At 43.4% G+C, this 23,620-nt stretch overlaps 3 protein-coding genes across 8 annotated transcripts; 2 read left to right on the top strand and 1 right to left on the bottom strand.

The window, feature by feature from the left end:
• Nucleotides 1-419: 419 nt before the first annotated feature.
• On the top strand, nt 420-2,331 carry nudt2 (nudix (nucleoside diphosphate linked moiety X)-type motif 2). 5 transcript variants are annotated; one of them, XM_042706497.1, is made up of 3 exons: nt 420-516; nt 1,166-1,289; nt 1,538-2,331. In XM_042706497.1, the coding sequence occupies exons 1-3, from the start codon at nt 436-438 to the stop codon at nt 1,858-1,860; spliced, it is 528 nt and encodes a 175-aa protein (XP_042562431.1). In that variant the 5' UTR covers nt 420-435; the 3' UTR covers nt 1,861-2,331. The 5 variants fall into 5 exon arrangements, with proteins under 5 accessions (XP_042562431.1, XP_042562432.1, XP_042562433.1 ...); XM_042706498.1 differs by having other exon boundaries at nt 442-520; XM_042706499.1 differs by lacking the exon at nt 420-516 and adding an exon at nt 527-561.
• A 1,096-nt stretch (nt 2,332-3,427) lies between these two features.
• ube2r2 (ubiquitin-conjugating enzyme E2R 2) lies at nt 3,428-13,294 on the bottom strand. 2 transcript variants are annotated; one of them, XM_042706495.1, is made up of 6 exons: nt 12,442-13,294; nt 11,923-12,118; nt 10,184-10,270; nt 9,875-9,972; nt 8,089-8,223; nt 3,428-6,452 (listed from the first exon to the last, which is right to left on the bottom strand). In XM_042706495.1, exons 2-6 carry the CDS (start codon nt 12,097-12,099, stop codon nt 6,197-6,199), a joined length of 753 nt encoding a protein of 250 aa, XP_042562429.1. In that variant the 5' UTR covers nt 12,100-12,118; nt 12,442-13,294; the 3' UTR covers nt 3,428-6,196. The 2 variants fall into 2 exon arrangements, with proteins under 2 accessions (XP_042562429.1, XP_042562428.1); XM_042706494.1 differs by having other exon boundaries at nt 11,923-12,122; nt 12,442-13,293.
• A 3,760-nt stretch (nt 13,295-17,054) lies between these two features.
• Nucleotides 17,055-23,609, top strand: ubap1 (ubiquitin associated protein 1; the record flags this gene model as incomplete). The annotated part of the gene is made up of 5 exons (XM_042706501.1): nt 17,055-17,534; nt 20,390-20,438; nt 21,845-21,969; nt 22,252-23,097; nt 23,415-23,609. Coding segments are annotated over exons 2-5 (1,206 nt in total), but the record flags the coding sequence as incomplete, so codon positions are not given.
• Nucleotides 23,610-23,620: the final 11 nt, after the last annotated feature.

Raw genomic sequence — 23,620 nt, 5'->3', positions numbered from 1 at the left:
AATAACGCAAAGGGAAATGTGCGTAAGTAGTGTCCGTTCTCTATTTTAGCAGAACGGTTAACAATCACACGTCACACAGGTCTTATCACTGTCCCCCACAAGTAGGGCCTCTGCGGTTAGTAGGCCTCACACTTTACAACATCTGGGTTAAAGTTATTTGGCACAAGCCTTACTCTTGAAACATTAATACATAAAATAAATATTATTTAGGATAGGGACATTTATATAGAAAAGGCCTACTTAAACCGCGTTATTTTGCTCAAAAAACACAATTGGGGTAAACACATTGTAGAATGTAAGCCAGATCTTCCCGACCCAGTTATTTTACTCCATATCATTTTGAACACTTCATGCCAATGAGTTGCGAATACAGCATTATTTTGACCTAGCGCAGCATTTGAAGCATGCGAACGCATGTATTGGTGGGCATGAGTTATGCGCAGCATATGCGCAGTTCAAGTGCGGCGATTGGACATGATTGAAAGCGGAACTGTACATTATCTGCGATATCTGTCTGTATGTAAGTTATCTGTCTGCTGGAGTAAAGCAGTTTAGGCTGGTGTGAGTGTAGATGAATGTCGTTCCGTTTATTTCAAACTGTTGTAAAATGGTCAAATAGCCTAGCTCTATATGACGGAAAATCGGTTTCCACCTTTGCTAAAGACTGCTTGTTTGCATGCTGGTCGCACTGCTTTAGCCAGGAGCTAGGGGTTGTGCGTTTGGTAATGACCTAAAATACAATTCACCATGTGACATCGATTGATGAATTAACAGACAATGGTTGTTGAATGATTGCTGTGGCGTTAAGTCGTATCCAGGAACAGGATACCCCATTTTCTGTTGTGTTGTATTCACAAGTTGCTTCAACTTTGCAACACTTGCAACACTGACATGCCGTGGAACGGAGAGGGGTCACACTGCCCAGGTTAAAGACAGAATAGGCAGAATTCAGCCTTTATTTAGCTGGCTTTTGTTGAACTGTAGATTTGAGCTTTAAAGCCAGTAATGCTGGCGGGTTTAGGCTCTTTGCGTTCCGTTTTGTCCCCCATAAGTTTGTTTCCTGTAATATTTTATGTAGTCGGTGAATCAGAGTCTTGAACAATACGTTTCAATGAAATGTGACTATAGGTAGACCACAATATGACGTCTTCTTTGTCACCCCCAGGTGATGGCGCTGCGAGCATGTGGATTCATTATCTTTCGCCGTCTGGCTCAATCTCCTCCAGATAACATTGAATACCTACTCCTGCAGACGTCCTATGGGGAACACCACTGGACCCCACCCAAAGGTGCTGCTAAGGGCCTAAATTCGAAAATCATACACTGCGACTGCCTCCCTGGTTGATGTGCCAGGTTGATCCTGTATATATGAGAAGTCAGACAAATGTGAATGTGTTGTGTTAATTTGCATGGGGTCCTAAGTTTCACTTAATCACAGAAAGTAGACATATCCATATCCAGTATATCCATAAGGATTCAGACAAACGTTTGCATGAATGAGTGCCGGAAGAGCATTTGAACACCTCTTTCTGTGTAGGTCACGTGGACCCTGGTGAGGATGACCTCACCACTGCACTCAGGGAGACGCGTGAAGAAGCTGGTCTCGGTGAGGAACATCTGCGCATCGCTAACAACTTCCTGAAGGAGTTACGATACCAGGTGCGTGGGAAAGACAAGACAGTACTCTATTGGCTGGCTGAGCTCCGGGACCCTGCCATGTCTGTGACGCTGTCTGAAGAGCACCAGGACCACCGCTGGGCGCACCTAGAGGAGGCGTGCAAGCTAGCGTCTTACAAGGATCTCCAAGAGACCCTGAGAGAGGCCCAGCACTTCCTGGAGACTGGGGAGAAGAAGGAGTGAACAGTCTCAGGCAGAAATGTACAATTACACTTTGATACTGGGTTGAGTGGCAGAGGTTAGAGATGGGTGTTCAGGGAATGAATACTGTGTTGTACTGTAATGTGATCTCTCTTGTAGTACTGTATGACAAACCATTGTATACTACATAGTAGGTATGTTTACCTGAGGTTTGTAAATCCATGGATAAAACAGACAAATTAATTAATACATTTATGTATTCAAGGCAGCCATTCAAGAGTGTGACTTCATAAGCCATGGGCATGGTAGGCTCATGCAGTAAATTATATGTACTCAAGGAGTACTGTTCTGTACCCCACCATTTTCAGGCCCTCAGATTATACCATGGTCTGGTATTTAGCCATCTGATGAGATATATGAGAGCAAGGCCAGCCTCTTTCCTTCCCTTTCATTTTTTCTCCCTGTTCAGTTTTCTTGCACTGTTTTCCAAATGAAATCTCAGCTCTCTGACAATTGTTTGCCCGCGTGTTTTGTCTAAAAAAACTCAAATCACTGTCACTATTCCTTTGTTCCTGCAAGACAAACTCCTTGCTGCCAATCAGGCACATGTTTATGGTCTACTTTGCTCCTGTTCAGATGCAGTTGGATAAAATGTGGGGTGGGATTTCCAGTGGGCAACATAATTCTCAGAAATGTCCTCTACATATTAATTTCCTTTATATCAGGGTCAAGGATAGTGGCTTACACTGTTTGGCGTTGCTCACGGTTTTTGGGGTGTCACTTTCATAAGCCCTTGCCCTGGAAATCTGTGGAAGCATGTTTCCATGTCCTTTTGTTATCTGACACCTTCACCCTTGTTTCATATATGGAGGAGAACTTGTTGACAAGAAGGGGTATACATTTCAGGATTAGATGCGTCAGCAGTTTAGTTCATTGCCTCAGAAACGTCTGCCATGTGCACCTGGTCTATTGAGGTCTTGTGTGATCCTGATCTGCACCCCACTGGAGGCAACTGGTTACCTGGATGCTGTGGCCAGACCAACTGAACGGAAGGAGACTGCCGACTATGAGTGAGATTTGGAACCAGCAGGCGGTATAAGAGTGACTTAGGACTAAAAATGACTGATTTGCAAAATACTATATGGAAAGCACCTTGTTGTTGAAGCCTTTGAAGACCTCACCATTTAGTGAGTGACTCTTGAAGTTAGCCACAAAACTGAAAGCAAAATAAATGAATGACCTCAAAAGTTTGAAATCTCTTCAATTTAGGAGTCTCATCCAGCTTTTGTGACTGTCTCAGTCCAGTAATTAGAGCATGTTATGATGAAGGACATGTGCTACACATGTGCTACTTATCAATGAAAGCCATGGTCTCAACAGAATGGATCTTGATAGCCAATGTAGGACCTACTCAGTAAAAATGGAGTCTAAAGTTACTATGTAAATGTCATACATATTCCTTATAATAAGTCTGACGAGCTATTACCGACATTAGGAAATTGGACTTAAAAACTGCATAGGTCCTCACTAAAATTCACGGTCCTGCCTCATCTGAGAGAACCAAAAAACACTGACGGGTAGCTAACCATGACAATAACAATTCCCAGTGTGTGGCCTTAAGATTTAATCGCAAATTTGGGGGTGCAATCCCGATACATACACACATGAACAGAAAAAGAACATTATCAGTGATCTAACAAGCAGTCTGAATGTGCCAATGCCTACGGGGCACACCATACACACACCCCAAAACTCATGTAACCTTAGGCATCCCAGGAAATTGCAGCTGTCCAATGTTTTTATTTTTTATTTTGGACAAAACCTTGAGTTTTTTTTTGCAGAGGTGATTTGCATCCTTTAAAGTGTTTTTTTTAATTTTTTTTTATTTTAGCATTATCTTAATCTCCCACAAGACTACAGAATAGAAAGAAAATCTAAAGGAAATGAAAGAAGACAAACAATGACACATTCACTCTATTCATCCAGGTACTCTTCCTGTGACCACAGCTCTTGAAGTTCCTCAGTTCATCATCAGTAACTTGGAGATAGGTCTTCAGGGCAATAACGTGGAGACCTTATCATCAACTCTTACACACACAGAGACAGAAATAAGAGAATCCTGAAAAAAACAAAACAAATCCACTGTAGACCACTTTTTCACAACACTTCTTAGGGTGATCTTTTCAAATGGACATTCAGTCTGTAAGGCTGGAGAGGGAGGCTCCATCTCCAGAATGTTGAGTCAGAAGTTCCCAGTCACATCGTCCATCCTCTTGGTACAAAGAAGTCTCAGCATTCTTGCATGAAACACTTTGTTTTCTTCTGCTTTTACAAGACTGGGTTTGGTGTGTGACTGTAGTAGATCAGTTCCTCTGAAACAGTCCTGAGGTCTGTTGCGGCAGACAAATCCAGGAAAGTACCCCCACAGTGTCCTGTGAAATAATTTTTTTTTTTGTATTTTGTATTTTTTTTGTATTGAGAGTTACAGCTGGTAAGAGGGCAGAGTGGGCAATATTTGTGCCCCATCAGTTATTCTGCGATGTTTCTTGCCCTGTTGTCAAGAGGGTGTCACCAACAGTCCAGGCTTGGTGAGCAACATGTTAAACAAACAAACCAACCAAAAAAAATTAAAATCACATACACACTCATCCCCAAATACACTCGCATGCTCATGAGGCAAACTGTCTCAAACATACCACAGGTGACAGAATGTTCAGGAAGCGGGGTATAATAAAAAGCCCTCACCGCACCATGCTGTAGAGGGTTCCGGATTTGTGGAGTCTGACATCTCACCCTCAACTGCCTTAATCTGTCCTTGGATATTGAAAAGAAGAGGTATGTGATCCAAAGCGGCAGAAAACAAATTCAGCTTTGATTAAAAGATTGATATAAAACAAAAACAAAAACGTAAAAGGAAAAGAAACAAAATGTAAAGTCGGCTGAGGGGAGCCGAAGACATCCCCCGCCAACATCAGAGTGCATCTCTGTTCTGTTCAGGCCTCTGAGGCTGCCATGTGACACCCAGAAGACAGATGTTGCCCTGTAACAAGGGTATCAAAAGAGACAGTCATCTCTAAGCACATCCCATGGCTCTCTGAAGTCTCAAGCTTCCTGCGTTCAAGTGGCCAGTGTGCTTGTGTGTCGTCGAGCAAGTGTGTTTTTTTTTTTTTTCAGAGTACAAGATTGCAGCACCTGTGAGCAGTTGCACTAAAACTATGGGGCTCATAAATGATAACAACTCCACAGAAATTAAGAGGGGTAAAAACTCCCATTTTCCTTAGGGGTGAAAATGTGTCTGGCTCAGAGAACACCAAGTAGCTCAAAAGGCAGTCAGCTCAATCTACAACAGTTAAGGTGAGGTACATCCTCAGTCCCAGCTTCCCATTGAAGAGAGAAGTCCAAACCAAGACACCTGCGCTCGTGATGTCTTGATACAGACAAAAACACAGAAGAGGACTCCTTTGTTTGCCTTTTGTGTGTCCTCAGTCTCTTCCTTGGCAGGGAGACTTGCCTCATTTGTGTCATTTTACATGAAATGAGAAACGTGAGCGAATGCCACAGCCAGGATACATGAGGTGGACGACAGATGAAACGCTAAGCGCTATGCTGTGAAGGCGACAGAGGAGAAAGAGACCGAGAAAGGAAGCGACGGGGTCAGGAGGAGCAACGAGGAGCAGACACAACCAAGTGACATTCACTCGTACATCGCTCAAGCTTTTCTCATTTGGCTCATCTGCGCCGTTCATTTCGGGAAGCAAAGGCTTTGAAGGGAAGACTGTGAAGACAGAGAGCGACTAGGAGACAGAGAAAGAGTGTAATGGGAGAGTCATAACAGAAACGCAAAAGAAAAAAGCAAGTAAAAGCAGGTTCAATGTGAGAGACGAGGGTGGCAGCTGACATGCCATGGGGCGAGGGTGAAGCATCAGCAGATACCCTTAGGCCCTGAGGAGTAGAGGTGGGGGTAGGATGAAGTGATACCTAAACAAGAAAGTGCCAAAAGGCTCTATAAAGCAATCAAATAAATGGTGAGGGCAATATGGAGAAGATGCCTTCCAAACTTTTTTGGCCAAGTTCTGGATCCCCAAGACAAGGAGCTCAGAGGCATTTCTCAATTCCTCCGGTGAAAAATAGAGGGATAACAGAAGAGAGTATGGAAAGGGACTGACAAAAACAGGAAGAGGAATTAACCACCACATGGAATTCCTATTGAAGACCAACTCCAAAACATGGACACAGACAAGCAACATAGAACTGAGGGGGCAAAAGTTTTTCTTTAAATGGTGTGGGTGTGGGGGCAAGTGTGTGTGCATGGGTGTGGGTGTGGGTGTGGGTGGGTGCAGAAAGGAAGGGGAAGGGGGACGGAGTGAGGCGGGGCCCATCAGGACTCCTCGTTGCCCGAGTCGTCCTCGTCATCGAAGCAGTCCGCACCCATCTCGCCGCCCATCCCGCCGGTCTCTGCCTCTTCTTCGTCATCGTCTTCCTCCTGGATGTCATCGTCGTAGAGGTCGTCATAGAGCAGGTCGGAGCTGCTGTCGTGGGAAGGCACTTTGGTCTGAATGCAGTACTCGGCCAGCGTGGTCGGCACCTTCACCCCGTCACGCTCGGCCTCCGCTTTGGTGGACAGCACCTGTTTCCTGTTGGGGAGGGGAGGTGCAGACTGATGTTTTGCAAAAGAATGTGGGTGTGTGTGTGTTTGTGTTTACGTGGGTGTGTGTTTGTGTTTACATGAGTATGTGGTGCACAGAATAGCATATTTCAACCCATACCACTGAAATGAGTCACAATTTTAAAAGAAATGAATTAAAACAAAAAGTATTCAAAGATGATTAAATGAATCTGCAATGTAGCAGATGGGAAACAACCTCCAGATTAGGGCATAGAGGCTGGAAACTTGTCCTTCAATTAAACTGAGCGCAGCTCAATGGGAAAGCAGCTGCTCAAGGACAAAAACTCAGTCCATCGGTTTGAAATTCCAACCATCTTATGTGGCAATGCTGCCAATAGCACCTCGAATTTGGTCTATATTTAGCATATGCACTTCCATAGAGAATGCACAATGTAGCATCATTTAGCAGCAACGTCATAAGGTTACAATCACCCATTCAGTCAAGTCATAGAATATGTAAAGCCATTCTTTATATCCTAATGAGTAATCCTTCATTCATCCACATGGTGGAATTGTACAAATTGGCGAATAGCTGTCAATGTGCATGAGGGTGATGAAGCATATTTTTTTAATTTATGTTCACTTCTGAATTAAAATCCCCTGCTGGTCTCTCTCTGCTGGACTTTTTACTTCGTACTATATTTTCACTTCAGCAGTATTTTTTGCCAACAATGTATTTTGGATGGTTAAGTCCACTTTTCAAACACATACCCCTACACAGAAATGTGAAGACATATATGCATGGTGGCGTTCACACACATGCGTGCAGACACACAGATACAGACACACACACACACACATCTGAAATATTGCCAAGCCTGTCCCGAAATGTCCTGATGAGAAATTGCAGTTGCACTGAACATATACAACCTAACATGGCTGGAAGACAAACTCCTGCTGCCTTTAGACAGACAGAGCACATTATATTTGGTACTGAACCACACTTAAACAAGAGTGCTCAATTACATTTCAGACTTCAAGGGTAAGTGCCTTAATGTTCCTTCAGAGTTTGATCCTTTGACAATGGCAACTCCTCTTGGTTGGGTGGCGTAAGAATAGGCCTTTAAAACACGCTGGAATCAGCCAAATACACACTGACTGGGGTGATGATGGCTTTTGACTGGAAATCCCACAAAGGAAGGGAACATTTTGTACACAACTAACAAGAGAGTTGATCATCTGGCTTTGTTTTGTATACAACATAATCAGTAAGTAATGGAGCCCAGAATAATATTTCAAACTATTTCACTGATGCGGTTGTGTGTGTATAAGGCCATAAAACCATATTATGTTGACTAACAGAAATGAGGACTAAATTGGGGAGATGGCTTCCATAGGTGCTGGCTAGGGAATGTTAAGAGGAAACTAAAAGTTTGCTTGCTAAAACTGCAAATGTAATGGCTCAGCCACAAATGGCTTTTCAGGATATGGCATTAGTCAATATGACCAATAACCAATAAGGATGTTTAATACCATTGTTTTGGCAAAGCATACATTACGTTTTCAATTGGATGGCGTGTATATATACGTCTGTTTAAAAGGCACACAGTTTACAGGCACACATCTTCATTCATATCCATGTGAGTATTTAGATGCATATGTACCTGATGATCTCTGCATACTCTTTATCTTTGCCCTTGCTGTCCCTCCACTTGCGGAACATGACAGAGGCGTCCACATTTGCTGGGGAGAATGTGTTTGGCTCGTTCAGGAGAGAGATCACACTGAGGAGGATGGTTCTGTTCACACACAAACACAGGTGGAATACCGTTAAAGACACTGATGCCAAAACTAGACTTAAACTGTGGCCCACAACTGTATACAAGAACCCTGGGGAAAGGGAGACCAAATACCCCAAATCAGTATTCAACTTCACAGCTGACAAAATGGACCAATAACAATTGTATGTTTTTAAGGACTATAGGCGCTTTTCCACTGCATGAACTCGTGGGACTTTCAGGTGTCTCGAGCGTTTAAATGAACGGCTCACTACTCTGCCATTTTTGTCTTTTTCTTTTCCACCGTGGTGCAGGAACTACTGGACCTACCAGGTGACGTAGTTTAATAATTTTGCTCTTTGACAGCAATGTCAATTCCAATTCCAATGTCAATATAACAATATATTTCTCCAGCAGCAGCACCAACCAGACCGTTAAACCAAACTATTTCTAGGATAACCGAGGTCAAGTGGACAGTTACATTTTGCTCGACAGTTGCTCACGCTGGGTTAAATGGCTTCATGGCAGCAGTAATTAGTTGATAAATGAGGTTGCCAGCACCACAGTTGATTAATTAAATCCTATATTTCAGCTTCCTTTTTTAGTTTTCATTCAGTGACATTAACCTCAACATGTTAACTCCATAAACTATCATTCCTTTAGCTACATTTACAGTATAACCTCTGGTTGATTTAAAAAAAAAAATGGTGCTGGTTGTTGTCTTCCTCCATCATCACTTTAAACCAATCCAACCAAGTGTCATCCATTACCGAGAGCCCCACCCAGCACTTTCAGGGCCACACAGAAGTACCTATTCTGGAGTAGGACGTTATTTCTCCCCTGAAAATTGGTCCTAAAAGGGGTCCTACAGTGGCGGTCCCTGCAGTCAAAACACACACAAAGGTGCAGACCGCTCTAAAACGGCCTGCAAGTTCCTGCAGTGGAAAGGTGCCTTATTTGGTCTTTGGCCAAAAGCTATGCCAATAAATAAATTGACATTTTAAATTCCATTTTTCACGAGTGCATCAAGTCTGAAGGCCCTACACAGTAACCTGCTATTTTCTAAGAAAAAAAAACAGTCACCTTCTGCAAAGTATTTTTCTGCAATTGTTAGTAGACACCTCTTCATGTGAGGAGTCTTAAGTTGCTCCAAAAACTGACACAATTTCAGTTTCAGATTACAGACACTGGTCAGCATAACATTTACATATTCACATCAGCAGTGCCAGCATGCATTTGAACATGGGAACAATTACAAAATATACCCTCTGATCTTATTACATTTGCTTTCAACTGAAAGATGTCTGTAAAGTTATTCATCCATCTTTTTAATCCATTCACATTTAAAATGAACCTCGATCAGTTGAGGGCACCTCCTGTCTAAAAGCAGTTAGGGTTACACTGTTCTAAATACCCTGGGATATCACCTGACATCCTGCTCTCTTCTCTGCCATCTAAAACTACCTCTTCTCTCCATCTCCGGCCCTTCCCTGATCAACTAACACATAGATAAGGAAAGGCCAGGTATCCATCATCACTGGCAAGGCAGACGGGCGAAGACGAGAGGACTTCAGAGAACTTACCACCCAGTATCTATGATGTCCTGGTACTTGAGCCTAACTAGACTGACTAACCAGACCCTGCCTACTTTGTGGGTGACGGGTCACAGTACCTGACATTCTGTGTGGGGTTCCACCTCTCAGAGGGCAGCTCTCCACTCTGGGGGTCATCCACGGGTGGATGGAGGATGGAGATGCACACGTCACCATTCTGTAGCCAAGAAAAACAGAGTGAAACACTGACCTACTAAAAGGGGGAAATATACAATACTTATACAACATTTCCACATCTCAAGAATGTAAGCATTTTTCTCAGTCGTATTTTGAAATGCTGATGAATTGCCTTAAACATGCTTAAGGCAATAGTTGCCTGGCCAGTGAGGTCATGCATTTGAATGTTTTCATTCACACTGAAAACTCACCTCATAGATATTTGGGTGCCACATCTTGGTGAGAAAGCGGAACGTGGGAGGGGAGTAGGGGTAATCAATGGGGAATTTGATGTGGGCCTGAGAGAGAGAGAGAGAGAGAGAGAGAGAGAGAAATAGATATATGAATAAGTCAACAAGCATTCCCTGAGATGAACAAGCATTCCTTGTTGAAAAGTGAAAAGTGGCAAAGCCCTGGTAAGACATTTCAGCTGAAGAGATTCAAAACATCCACCAAGGATTCAGATACATTCATGATCATGTCCACAGGGTTAAAAGAGGGTTGTGTTTGTTTCTTGTAATGTACCTCCATTTAAGGCCACGGGGTAGGACACTTTTTGATGAACACTCAACCCTGAATAACTATCAGTGAAAGTCAAGGTTTACGGTTTGTCCTTGTAAGAGAGTATAGGACATTCCTGCCGCAAATATCAACTGACAGAATGCAGCTGAATCAGTAAAGAAGAAGGAGGGAGAGAACAAGTACCAACTCAACACCACAGAACTTTCCTGAAGTAAATGCATTTCTTTGGCCATTAGCCATTTTAGCAATTAGCCATTTTAAGCCATTTTCACTTTGTTAATTAATCAGTGAACTATCTACTTCTATAGAACAAACACACAGACAAGTAAAACTGTGAGTGCTTGTGCTCTCTAGGAGGGGCAGTTTTCTGCTTTTACAATGATAACACTATCAAACCCTCCAGACATGGAGGACAGCCCAGGACACATTATCCACCCAAGAGATTAGAAAAGAGGAATTCCCTTAACAAGGGGTTCCCCGTTCTCCATTAGGTAGACCAGTTGTTCAAACCTAAATGTAATCAGCTTGGAATGAAATGAGATGGGAAAGAGTAATGGTATGAATACTGTGGTGCAAGCAGCCCTGAAGACTGATTAGATGAGAGGGTGGATGAGCAGATTAACAGACGCATTAATAAATTGTTTTGATAGAAACATGAATTGCATGAATGACCAGTGACCAAATTCAGGTAAAGTAGACATTTTCCAGTTATTTGGTACGGAACATTAAGCCACCCTCCTCAGGAGAATATACTCGTAGTGTTTGGATCTTCCAATATTTCTGAAATTTGTGGGAATCCTGTTCCAAAGTCTCTGCCTGGTTGGTGTGCTATGCTGGCCAAGCTCTGCTTACAGAAGTGACGTCATTGCAAAAGTGAAAAAGTCAAGGATGTGCATGCAGAGATTACAGAGGCGTGAGTGAGGTGAAGTGTGTGTGTGTGTGTGTATTTGTATGTGTATGAATGACATAACTTGAGTGTTCACAGTACCCCGCACTGCTAAGGGGTAAAAGTAGAAGAGCCTCCCTATGTCCTTCTCACTTTCAACACACACACTCTGAGATACCATTTATATGTCATAGCTAAAAATAGTGGTCTGGAGTATAAGGATTGCACCACCAGGGGGAAAAAGATCCAGTTAGGGAATGGGGTGGTGGGGGCAACAGTGGAATACAGCGGGGGAAGGCAATGAGAGAATAAAGTATGGGGGGGGGGGGAGAAAAACTGGTTGTCCTTTGGGTGGATAGGTACATTTACACTGAATTAATCACATAGTCTACTGGTGGTCAAGATGGACACTGGATACTAACCCTGTAGCCATATGAGTCTGTACAAAAGGCCTTCCTCAGGTGAACCTCAGACACACGGACCCACACAAATCTAATTTCCTCTCCAGAGAACACACCTATTTCGTTCCTAACTGTCCCTCACCTTAAAGTAACCCCCCTCATACAGTGTATTGGGGGGACCAAAGATGGCAACCTCCCAGTTGTAGAGGTCAGACTCCTCCACCAAAGTGATGCGGAAGCCCTCCACTGGCTCCTCCTGGAGGGACTTTAGTTCCAGCATCAGGGCCTTCTGAGAGCTGGGCATCTGCTGGTGTGCCATGACAATCCTTCTGTCTTCACTTGCTAGGCACAGGATAGAAGTGTGCATGAGAAAGAGTGCAGAGGGGGCATATACAAAAATGGTCACATAGGTGTTAATATGCCTAACGCCTAATAAGACTAACGTATTGCATTTTCTCTCTCTCACGTTTCAATAATTGGAAGAAAAACACATCAAGCATTACTTACTGTTATACATGTACTGACTTAACACATATGTATAGCAATTTGTAATTATTGTGCTCCAAACTGACACCTTACGAATTCATACTTGTATTACATATTGCACACATTTGATGGCTATCATGATCTGTTAACTTGCAAGTTCAAAGACGAATATTACCTGATTTACCGCACCTCTCTTTAGGTAAATTGAGTTTAACGACAAAAAAATATCTAGATGGATTTTCTCGCGTAGACGACCACAAGCTTTTGTCTTAAGTTCACGGTCAAACTGAAAGTAGCCTATTTACTTTGACCAAAAGCAAACAACGTCAACTAGGGTTATCCAGCTAGCTGCCAGATATTCCGAGCCTTGGGGCAAACGGTGCACTTTTATACAACTTTTAATACAATTTTCAGATCTACAGGTAGTAACTTAAATATACAACCTATTGTAAAATGATGCCACAAAAATAACTGACTAAAACGCATTCAGCTTGTTCATTGACGTCGCTAGCCACCTATCTAGCTACTGACGTTAGCTCTGAGGAAGCAGTAGTTAGCTCGCTGGTAGGGAGGTGTCTTTTCAACAAATTGTTCCTGGCGGTTAGGATTTATGTGTGCAGCTACTTATAGAAATATGCTAACTCCATAAATCATGAACTCTTGTTAATAAAACGTAGCTTTCGCTGTCATCTCTGCGTCTTTCTGATTCGTCCCCGATTCGCCGTCTGCACAGCTGATCCAGTGGTTGTTTACATTTGTTTAGCTATCTGGGTCTGTAGCTGCTCCCCTCTTCAAACGTTCATAACCAGCCTGCTTTCGGATGACGTTTTCTATGCAAAATATAATAATTTTTCAGGCCTACACCTTCACCAACTCTTTTGTCGAAAGGTTAGAAATATATATTCACTGCCTCAGTAAGTACAAACGCAAAATTCGTAGCTACATTGACGGACTACAGCCACCGACTCTTTTTGCCTTCAACCAAATCGCCCTATCGATGCTTCCGGTTATCCCTTTGCGTGTCTGCTTGCGCTTGCACGTTTTTTTGCGTAGCCACGTTTGTACAAGAGCAGCCTGTAGATTGCCCCACGGTACCTTCTAGTTAAAATGGACCTCACGTAGTCTATTTGTCCCATTGAAGAGGAAGAAAAAACATACAAAATAAAACGGAGAAAAACAGAGATGTGATCAGGTCGTAGGAGCACAACTTTATTTACTTTCATTAGTCATGGAGTAGGATTTGTTTCTGATTTGTAGAGAGAAACAGACGATGATCTAATATCGCAGAGGTTCTCGTTTTTTCAGGAACAGTCACAAGAATTCCAATTTGCATGGGCCAGGACAGGCAGCTACATTAAAGGCCTACAAGTCTTATTTCTTTCTTTTTTCGATATATATATATACAATATTTCAAATTACATCCATGTATCCAATTTAATCTTTGGTTTCAACCCTCTATTGTTGCTGATTACGGAATATATCAATAAATTGATTAGATTTAAAAAACAATAATGAACAGTTGAAACACATATTCGGCCTATGCTCCTCGGCTTCACATAGGCGCGGACTGGCCATGGGGAGTTCGGGAATTTTGGGCCGGTCAGTTTTTTTTAGCATTATATAGCCTAAAGCGTTACAGGGGCCCTACGGCTTTGATATAGCTCATACAGATTTTCAAAAGGTAATCTTATCTGCAGCGACACGACTGGTGCTATCCCTAGTGAGGGCTCACTGCGTGTGCTATCAAAACATGGAGAGAGACAGGGACCTCGTGGCCAGAAAAAGTCTTTGTTGGCTGTCACCGTAAAGTATGCAAAAATAACTGATTTATTTAAGCAGTATGCTGCACGTGATGACGATGATGTGTCGTGCTAGGTGATGTGAACTAGATTAACATATTATAGAGCAAAATGTTTCTGTTAACTTTTGTTTCCATGCGTTTCACTGCAAGTTGAACAATTTACAAGGTCTAACCAGTCAAACACACACACATGGCGGGTCATCAACTTTGTTTGACTGTAAATGGATAATATAAACATTTACATTTGATGAGCTATCCTTTTTATGAAATAATGAGAATGTGCTGCAATTTCTCTTGACTAGGCCTACTAATCAATTCTGTTTCACATTATGAAGAACATATTTGATAGCCAGCCCAGCAGTAAAAATGATGTCTGTTAAATACTTGAACAATCTAATCAAACAGGTGAGGGAGCAGGAACCAGTACAAATTTAATATTAGCCTATAGCTGAACTCAAACAACACAAATAACGAATTGTGTTTTAATTAATAATAATTGGGGCCATTTGACAGAAAATTCCTGAGCTGCTTTTTATTGCCAGTCTTGTTATTATAATTAAAGGTAGCAACAATACAATTCACTGAGAACTGATCTAATATTCTTTTGAATCTAGATGATTCTGCTGCAAGGGTGCTCTCTAGTGGAGGCCACCATCTGTTTAAGGGCACGTGCCAGTTTTTTACCATTTTGAAGAATGTTTTTGTAAGCAACATTTTACATCCTCAGATTTGTTGAGGTGTGATCACGTGAAGGACTGATAAACACACCGGTTCTTCCAGCTAGCATTGTCAGGCTATGATTTTTGTGAGTCATTTTGTAACTAAGAGAAAATGTAGGAACAGCTTCTGGCAATAGCCTATATTGGCAAAATTCATTGGTTAGCAAGCTTGTTTATATCAGCACTAACTGTAAGTAAGTAAGTTGGTTGTTATCTGTGGTTAGACACTTTGAACCAAATGCTTGTTCATTTTTGAAACAATACTTTGTCTGTATAAGCCAAACATTTTCCCAAAGTTTAGTTAAAAGTCACACCTTCTTCAACCAACCCAATTTATACACTAAAGTAGTGTAATGATGGAGCACCTCGAAAGCTTGACTTGTTTTTTCTTAACCACATACAGCATCTAGAACTGATACAATATGAGCAGGATGGCAAGGATCTGATACACATACATAACACACAGGGAAAGGGTAGACAAAGACGCTAATACACGAGGAAAACTACACCAAGGCATTACACATATTTGTGGATGTGGGAGCGTCCAGTCGGTCCCCCTTTTTTGGCCATGTTAGTGTCACACTGGTGGACACAGGGATGGATTACCAAACGGGCCTACCAGGCCCAGGCGCCCATGAGCTCAGAGCCTCTGCGTTAAGTCGCTGTTATGTATCTCTTATTTGTGGCTGGAAGAGGTATATTTTGTTAATTTGCTGTTGGCTTTAATTGAGTGTACCTGCGCTGTGTTAGAAAATGTGTATGTGCAGTGTAAATCCTGTTGAGGTACAGGTGAATTTAGTTATTGTGCTGTTGAAAAAAAATGGAATCATCGAATCATGGACCAGCTGAAGGAGCGCGGGCGGCGAGGCACCACCATAAGCTGCAGGATGTTGCGATGGTCCCAAGGAGCCTGCCAGCGGCAATACAGGAGCCCACCCTGCATGGTGAAACTCGCCCTGCAAGTAGAGAGACTTTGTCTCTGGATGTAGTGCTGAGACGGTGGTCCAGTCTGGTCACTGGCCTGTCCCCACCCAGGCAAGCACCTGGCTCTGATCTAGCTAGCCCTCTGCCACTCACTGCTGAAGGCTGGGGGCTGCTGTGGTTATCACTTAGGGAGGCAGCTGACACAGCAGCTGCCTCTGAAGTCGCTGCGTCTCGAGCTTCAGGGCGCCAGCAATGTTGGCACTGCTGTTCATCACACGGCCCTCGGAACAGAGCATCTGCATTGGTGTTAAGGCACAAGCTCGATGGCAAATCTTGAAACCGTAGTCTTGCGGAGTCGGGCCACCAGGCCAGTTGCCCCTCCGGCTCTTTGAAGTTGAGTAGGGTCAGAGAAGCATGATCAGTGTGCAGCAGGAACCATCTTCCATATTGGTAGGCTCTGAAGTGGCAAATTCCAAGGATAACAGCCAGCAGCTCTCAACAAGTAACACAGTTGTTTCTGTCTGGTTGGCTGAGTGAGCAGCTGAAGTAGACAATCACCTCCTGGGACAGCACTGCACAGAGACCCATGCCACTGGCATCCGTTTCAGGATGAACGGTTGCTGCGGGTTTGGGAATGGTTTGTACAGGACAAGCCCAGCAGTTCGGTTAAAATAGCAATAGTAACCCATTCAGATGGTCTAGGTTGACCCAGCATTGGGTTGGTCCTAGCAACCCATTTGGCTTGGTTAGGATATCCAAACGTGTGTTTTGTCCAATATTTAACCAGCACCAATTTGGGTTGTTTTCATCCCAACATTTTTAGAGTTTAGGTTTTGATTAAAAGAACTTACTGTTAGGGGCCTAATAACAAATTAACTGAATTGCCGTTTGTTTGTTGCTACAGACGAATTGTTACAATTGTAGTAGTTATTACACTAGTAAAGAGTTTGTTCCACTGGGAAACACTTTGTGTCTATGTACAGTTGGTAATGAAGTTGTCATATTGGTAGCAGATTCTCCAAATTTTTGCTTTAGTTGTTTGTAGTGACAGCTGGCAAACCTCCAGATTTAAAAAAGCAATTTAATCAAATACATCTTGTGCCACTGCTGATACTCACATTAGTGACAGCTTGTCAAACTAATGTGTAAGCCTAGGATTTTAGTTCTGAGTTGTACATAGCCTTGGATTAAAGTTAAGAATCTTAAAATGCACCATAACCTCTTTCCCAAATTTCACAAAATGTCCGTCTGCCATTTGTAGGCGGTTAATGACTTTTGTGTAGGAAGCACATGTATAAATGCATTGTTTGAGAGATTTTATTTATTTCATGTTATCAACTCATCTTCTAATCATAGCTGCATAACTCCTTGCCTACTCTCACAGTGCACTAGTCCTCACCATTAAATACCAGTATAAAACTAATTTGGCAGTCAAACTATGTTTCAGCTTGTAGCTGATTTTGATCTCACCCATAAGGTCGTCTGTCTAGTGGCGTGGCTTTTAGCTTTCTAAATAGATACAGAACAGCTCGTGTAGTTCCCATGTGCAGGGGCCGGTGGGGCCCTTGGTCAGACCTCAGTGTTGTTGACGTTGACGTGAGTCTCTTGCTGGGTTGGTCAAAACTGTTTTCAGTCATTGGAACCGTGTCGTCATACAGGAACCAGGGGAGGGGTAAATGGGCAAATCAAGATGGCGTGCCCTGATGAAGCAGGAAATAGATTTTGGTCTCAATAAAATTGCTTACTGATCAAACTCGAAAAGGAGGTGTCTTCTTCAAGAAGAGTGACGAGACAATTGGGAATAGCAAGACGGAGCAGATATCGGTAAGGCAGCTCCTGTAAGAAGTAACGTTAATGACAGCATAGAGGGGCGGTGGCGAAGGAAACGAGCGAGCCATCGAGGCCGAGAGATGCTGGACTTCAGACAGTGTATCGTACTAGCTTGTTAGCTATTGTAACATTATAGCTATCCTAGCTAGCTTGTTTAGTCAGACGTGTTTCCCTGTTGCATGTGTCTGTATCACCATTTTAAACGACGTTATAGAAAAACATTGTGTGACAATTTTAAAGCCCCAAACACAGTAAACAACATTCATCGTTGAGCCAGATAGTCTGCCTGGTGTGTCGTGTTGACATTAATCTGTTGCTTAGTTAGCAAGCCAGCTAGCTCTCCGCCCCTTGTCAAACGTTAGCTAGGATGCCTAGTCAACATTCCACATAAGCTAGCGATCTAATGTAGAGGTAGCAGGAGGCAATAAGGATCAGCAAGTTATGTCACAGTCTAACTTTTAGCTTTCATTTAAATGTTTGGGTAAGATCTGTGTCATTCACAACATTCTACCGATTATAAACATGATGTTAACACTATCAATTAAGTTGGGATGGTAACGTTAACCGAGTCAGAGAGTCTGCTAGCATTGCATTTTTCTGTTCGTTTCTCTGTTGAGCTTTTTACCATCGCTGTTTTGTATTGATTGTGTGTTGTTGTTGTTTTTTTTGCAAGTTCTCATACTTTTATAACTCTGTAGAAAAATGTTCCGTTCACTTAAACACTTCGTTGTTAGGTAGCATATTTTGTTTAAGTTCGTCCTCACTGTGTTTGCCCAAATAATTTACCAGTTACCCTAGCTAGCTAACTGTACATTGTAAATTAGTGGCAGCTATGACGTTTGACAGACAAGTAACGTTAACGTTATGTGATACAATCATTTAATAGCCAATTTGCTCTGTGTCTGGATGTCTCACACAGAATATAGAATAACGTTGAGCCGTGTCCTATTGGTTGAATTATCCGGAGTCATGCAATATCAAAAGTGCATCGGGGTTAGTTTGTGATAACATTAGTGTGACTGTCTAAGGATCTCTTTTTTTCATGGACCATGTCATTACTCTTGCCGCTTATACACGCTTGCTTCTCAAGGGTGACGGTAATGTGTCCAGTGTGCACCACATACTTCTTACATTGCATAACCGCTTCAGTGTTAAAATCTAGGCCTACATTTAAAAACAAAATTCACTTAGATTACCAAATTCCAGGCCTCTACCATGTCGTCTGTAGCGTCTCATTTAATTAGCAATGTGCTATACAAACTAATACGCGACTATCTCCCCCATGTCTCTTTAACTGTCAAGGTACAGAGTAGTTCTGAAAAAGACCTATGTGTTTTCAGAATAGTTGGTATGGAGAGTGGTGCCTCCCCCAACACGGTGCAAAGGTGGAGACTCACATATTATCTTCAAATTCACTTTTAAAAAGCATCTGGTAAATAGCTCTTCTGAAACATTGTTTGTACATTTGAGCAATTGTCAATTTAATTGCATCAATCAATCAAATTTAAATATTTTATCAATGAAACATTTTTTTCTTTTTTATTTGATCAGAGCCTTTAAACATTTAAACATGTTTAGCTTTTCACTGAGTGATCAATCCATACATTGTTCATGTTGGGTCTAGGTCCATTGCATTAATAATTAGGCTAACATATTCTAACATATAAGCTAAACAGTAAGCCCTGACCATATCACCAAAGAGGTTAGTTACAGGCTAGAATTTGACCTGTAGTTGGTTGTTTAGGTTATCTTTCAGTTTTTTTCCACCCTCAGCCTGCACCCCCTTTGCTGTAACTGGGCCCCCCCCTAGGGTCCTGCCCCACACTTTGGGAACCACTGATGGCTGTTTTTGCTGATAAACTTTAGATGACAGTGACCTGGTGGGTGAGGATGGGGAACTGTGCTTCTGTGTGCAGTACTCATATCCATTACTTTTTTCCTTTAGCAAACTTGAATGCTGAAGGCCAGTTTGCTAAAATGCTTTGACGTCTCCAAACTTCAGTCATTTTTCACATTAAGCAAAAAAGAAAAGTTTTGCTAGATTCTTTTCACCTAATTTCTGTCTTGAGCAGTCATGTCATGTATAGGCATTTCTTCCCTCCTCCAGAATTTTGGTTCACGTCAGTATTGAACAATGATGTAAAAACACGCCTTTTATGTTTGGATGACTGGCCCTGGTGTGGTTTCATGCAAAACAAGGCACCGTCAGTCAGCAAGGTAGTTTCAGGGGATTTTCATCTGATTTCCCTGCCAAAAAATACCCTTGACTTGAGTCACACAGAGTGCTGCAGGAGACCCATTTCTCATCACAGGTTCCTCATCCCTTGTGACTTTTAGAAGGCAGGCCTTTCCTTGAATCCGTCAGAGTTTGCATTATAGTCCTTCATGACGGGGGGTCACCACGATCAGTTGAACACTGATTCTTACCTCACACTGGTGCTGCATGTTCCAGTGGCTGAAGATGGGAGACAGTTGTGATTTTGGTTAGTTTTGTTTTGTTAGCCTCCCTGTGGTATGCGTGCATGTGACAAACACCCACCAATTGACAGGGTGTGGTTGTCACTTAGGTTAAAATGCTGGGAACAAGTGACATTCAGTTATGTAGCAAAAATCATGATGACAAAATGTTCTCGGTGTCCCCAGTATAACTTAACACCCATCAAACAGAGGACTGTGGTCTGGCATCAGGTTAGCGTAGAGTGCTAAAAAAATGCTTATGGGGAAACAAATGACACACAAGTTGCTTTTCATGTGTTGTGAAAATATCAGTACAATCCTAAGTGTGGTGTTTGAATATAAAAGACACTCAGTTTAATATTGTGTTGTTTGTGTCCCCCCCCCCCCAACAGATTCTCTAAATGGCTGCGAGGAAGTCTGGATCAGATACCTACAACAGCGGTGAGTGTCTCACCATAGTGGGATGGAAACTCAAGAATAAGATTGACCTGACTGTCTCTAGTATTACAGCTCCAGATACTACAGATTAGTTGGCAATAGAAAACAGATGCTGCATTATATTTCTTTTGTTTATGTTACAGAGGAATGTTGATTAGCCCTAACTTCAGTGTCCTTCAGTGAATTTCCTCTTTCCTTTTGTTTAACACGTAGATTCCCAAACCTTGCCACAATACAAACCATTATAACAGATTCAATAACTCCTCTGTAGAAGCAAATCGTCATGGTCATATTAACATTAGACATTAACATCGTATTAACAAAAGAAAAAGTCATTGTAAAGCGTTGTTGATGACAATGTCTGTTTCCTCAAACCCTTCGTATTTTCTTTAAAGTTGACCTTATCAAGGCCCCTACCAGGAACCAGATACTTTCAGTCTCAGCTTTATAATTATTACCCACAGTTGTGTGTGCTCTTGGTGAAAGTTTTCTGACCTTGCATGCCTTAAGTCTTACTGTCAATCAGTTGGAGAAGAGTTGAACAACACCACTCTATGAAATCCCCAAACCACAGTCCTTTAGCCAGAATCCTCCTTATCAAGCAGTGTCCGTCATTGACTCCTCTGCCAAGTTTCGGGTGCTTGTTGTTTGTATGCAAGAACCACCTTATCGCAGAATACTCAGCATTTCATGGCATCCATTGTAATATGGGCAAGGCGTAAGCATAGCTGACACAAGTTATTTAAAAAGCGAGAAAGAAATGGGGAAAAGAAGAGGTAAAACAGTGGTGTCTGATTTAAAAGTGGTTGGACAATGCCGATATGAAAGTCATTCAGACACTTGTGTCCCAGTTGTGGTGCAGTGTTGCATATCTGGGTTTAATACTTAAGGGCTGATCCCTCTGCACCCTCGCAAGATTGTAATATCCCATGTGTATGTAACAGCGTTTAGGCTAAAAACAGAAGTGTGATGGTCAGTATCACAGAAGGAGGAATTGCAGATCTGGCCTCCCGTCTCATCAGAAGATTGTTAGCAGGGTGTGATTGGCAGACTGTTTCCAATCACACAAGACATGTGATCAGGCACGTAGGGAGGAGGGGCCTACAAGAGGCTCACATGGGATTTGAGGGAAGTAGTTTTGTGCATTGGGAATTTTGTGTTGGAAAAACAAGGTCTTTGTTTTGAAATGATACTGCACAGAGCTAGAAAAGCATAGACATTTGAGTTAATTATTTTGGTCACAAGCCCCCAGCAGAGTCAAGATTTCAGTTGATCTGTTTTTGTTTCTTATAACATCATTATCATGCGTCATTATGATTTATTACACAGTATCCCTAACAACAAGGCAAAATATCAAACAAACAAATATCCCTCAGTATTAAATTAAGTCTCTTCTCCTGATTCCCCAGGACCCATCAGCTACCTTGAGGATGTTCCGTTCAGGCTCAATGACAAGTTCCGCTGTCCAGCCAAAGTGGGCCTACCCATCGGATTCTGTCTGCCTGACTGCAGCAGTGTACTGTCGGACATGCAGGTAGAGGCAGCTCTCCCTCTCTCACTGTGTCCTTGTCTCCTTAACTGTGTACCTCGTTCTCTGCGTGCCCTTTACAGACTGTCTTTGTCTGTTTTTTTTTTACATCCTTATGTGCTGTACCCTCTTTTTCTGTACTTCCTGTGGGGAGGGCACAGCTTAACAGAATTGTCGAATATCAAGCATAAGTTCGTGCTGTGAATCCTTTGTGGTCTATCTGTCTTTGGAGAGGTTGAGTGCTTGTAGTGAAATGCTGTTACCAGTGTCTCTGTCTCTCCTCTTTAGTATGACTTCACTCTGGAGAGGCGGACTGTACGCTGGGGGGAGGAGCTTGCCCGTGCCCGCGCTGCGGAGGCGGAGGCAGCAGAGGCAGTGGCAGCCCACGCCCAATCGGAGCAGGAGGCCCAGGTTGCTTCCGCGCAGGACTCCGACACCGCATTGGCCGGTGGCAAGCGAGCCCGCCCCTCTGAGGAGCACGAGCCACCTCCTCCGGCGCTGAACCCCGTGCTGGCGGGGCTGAGGCACAATGACATCCTCACGCCGCTGCCGGCGTCCAGCATGGGCGCCGCCAATGCCTCCAGCCAGCCCCACAGCCCCCCCGCCCACGGCCTCAACCTGGCCGACTTTGAGCGCGAGGAAGACCCCTTCGACAAGCTGGAGCTCAAAACGCTGGATGACAAAGAGGAGCTGAGGAGTATCCTGCAGGCCCAGCCTCAGTCGGAGCCCCCTCCTCCTGCCCCAGCCCCAGCCCCAGCCCCTACCTCGGTCCCCATCGTGGACCCACGCCGCAGCTGCACGCCACCCCTGCAGTCCAAAGCGGGCCTCTTTCACAAGCCCAACGGCTTGGTGGCTCTGCTGGACCTGGAGCGGGTTGGGGGGGGCATCGGGGTGGGCCGTATGGACGCCGACCGGCCTTGCAACATCCGATCGCTCACCTTCCCCAAGCTCTCTGACCCGAGCGACTCCCCCACAGACACTGGCCCCTTCCACAGTGGCTACACGCTCGGCCCTCATCGACCTGGCATGCCCAACGGCAACCCCCCCGCCCTGCAGAGGACTGTCCCATCATCCCGCTCTCACAATGCCCTCCCGCAGGAGTCAGTCACACACACGCACAACAACGGCACACAGGTGTGTGTATGTGAGAACTTAAGGTTACACAATTATTTTTGTGTTGGATTAGGTGTAGGATCTTGAAAAATGTGAACTTGTGAAATCTTCCAACCCTCGACAAAAATGATCCCGTAATTCTCAAAATATGCTTACTTCACACATTTACATTTACATTACTTCAATTCTTCTCCAGCTCATTCCAGACACATAAACAAAGTATTAAAAGCACAAACACAAAAATAACAACACAACATGAAAATGTAAAGTTTACCCGAATTCAGGAGCACTTTGAGAGAATACCCCTCACAGTTATGCCCCTCTGTTTTTCCCCCCAGTCCCCCTGTTTGCCCCAGTGTGCCCCTGTGTCCGGCCCAGCCCCAGGTTCGTTGCCGTGTGGCGGTGCCCTGCTGAGCCTGTCCCCTGCACAGCGCCAGTGTGTGGAGACCATCGTGAACATGGGCTACTCGTACGAGGGCGTCCTGAAAGCCATGCAGAAACAGGGACAGAACGTTGAGCAGGTGCGCACCATCGCTTCGGCAGA

Source organism: Clupea harengus, unplaced genomic scaffold (genome assembly GCF_900700415.2).
Source record: "Clupea harengus unplaced genomic scaffold, Ch_v2.0.2, whole genome shotgun sequence".
Taxonomy (NCBI): domain Eukaryota; kingdom Metazoa; phylum Chordata; class Actinopteri; order Clupeiformes; family Clupeidae; genus Clupea; species Clupea harengus.
The sequence above is the reverse complement of the archived record's forward strand: the minus strand, read 5'-3'. Positions and strand labels throughout refer to the sequence as shown.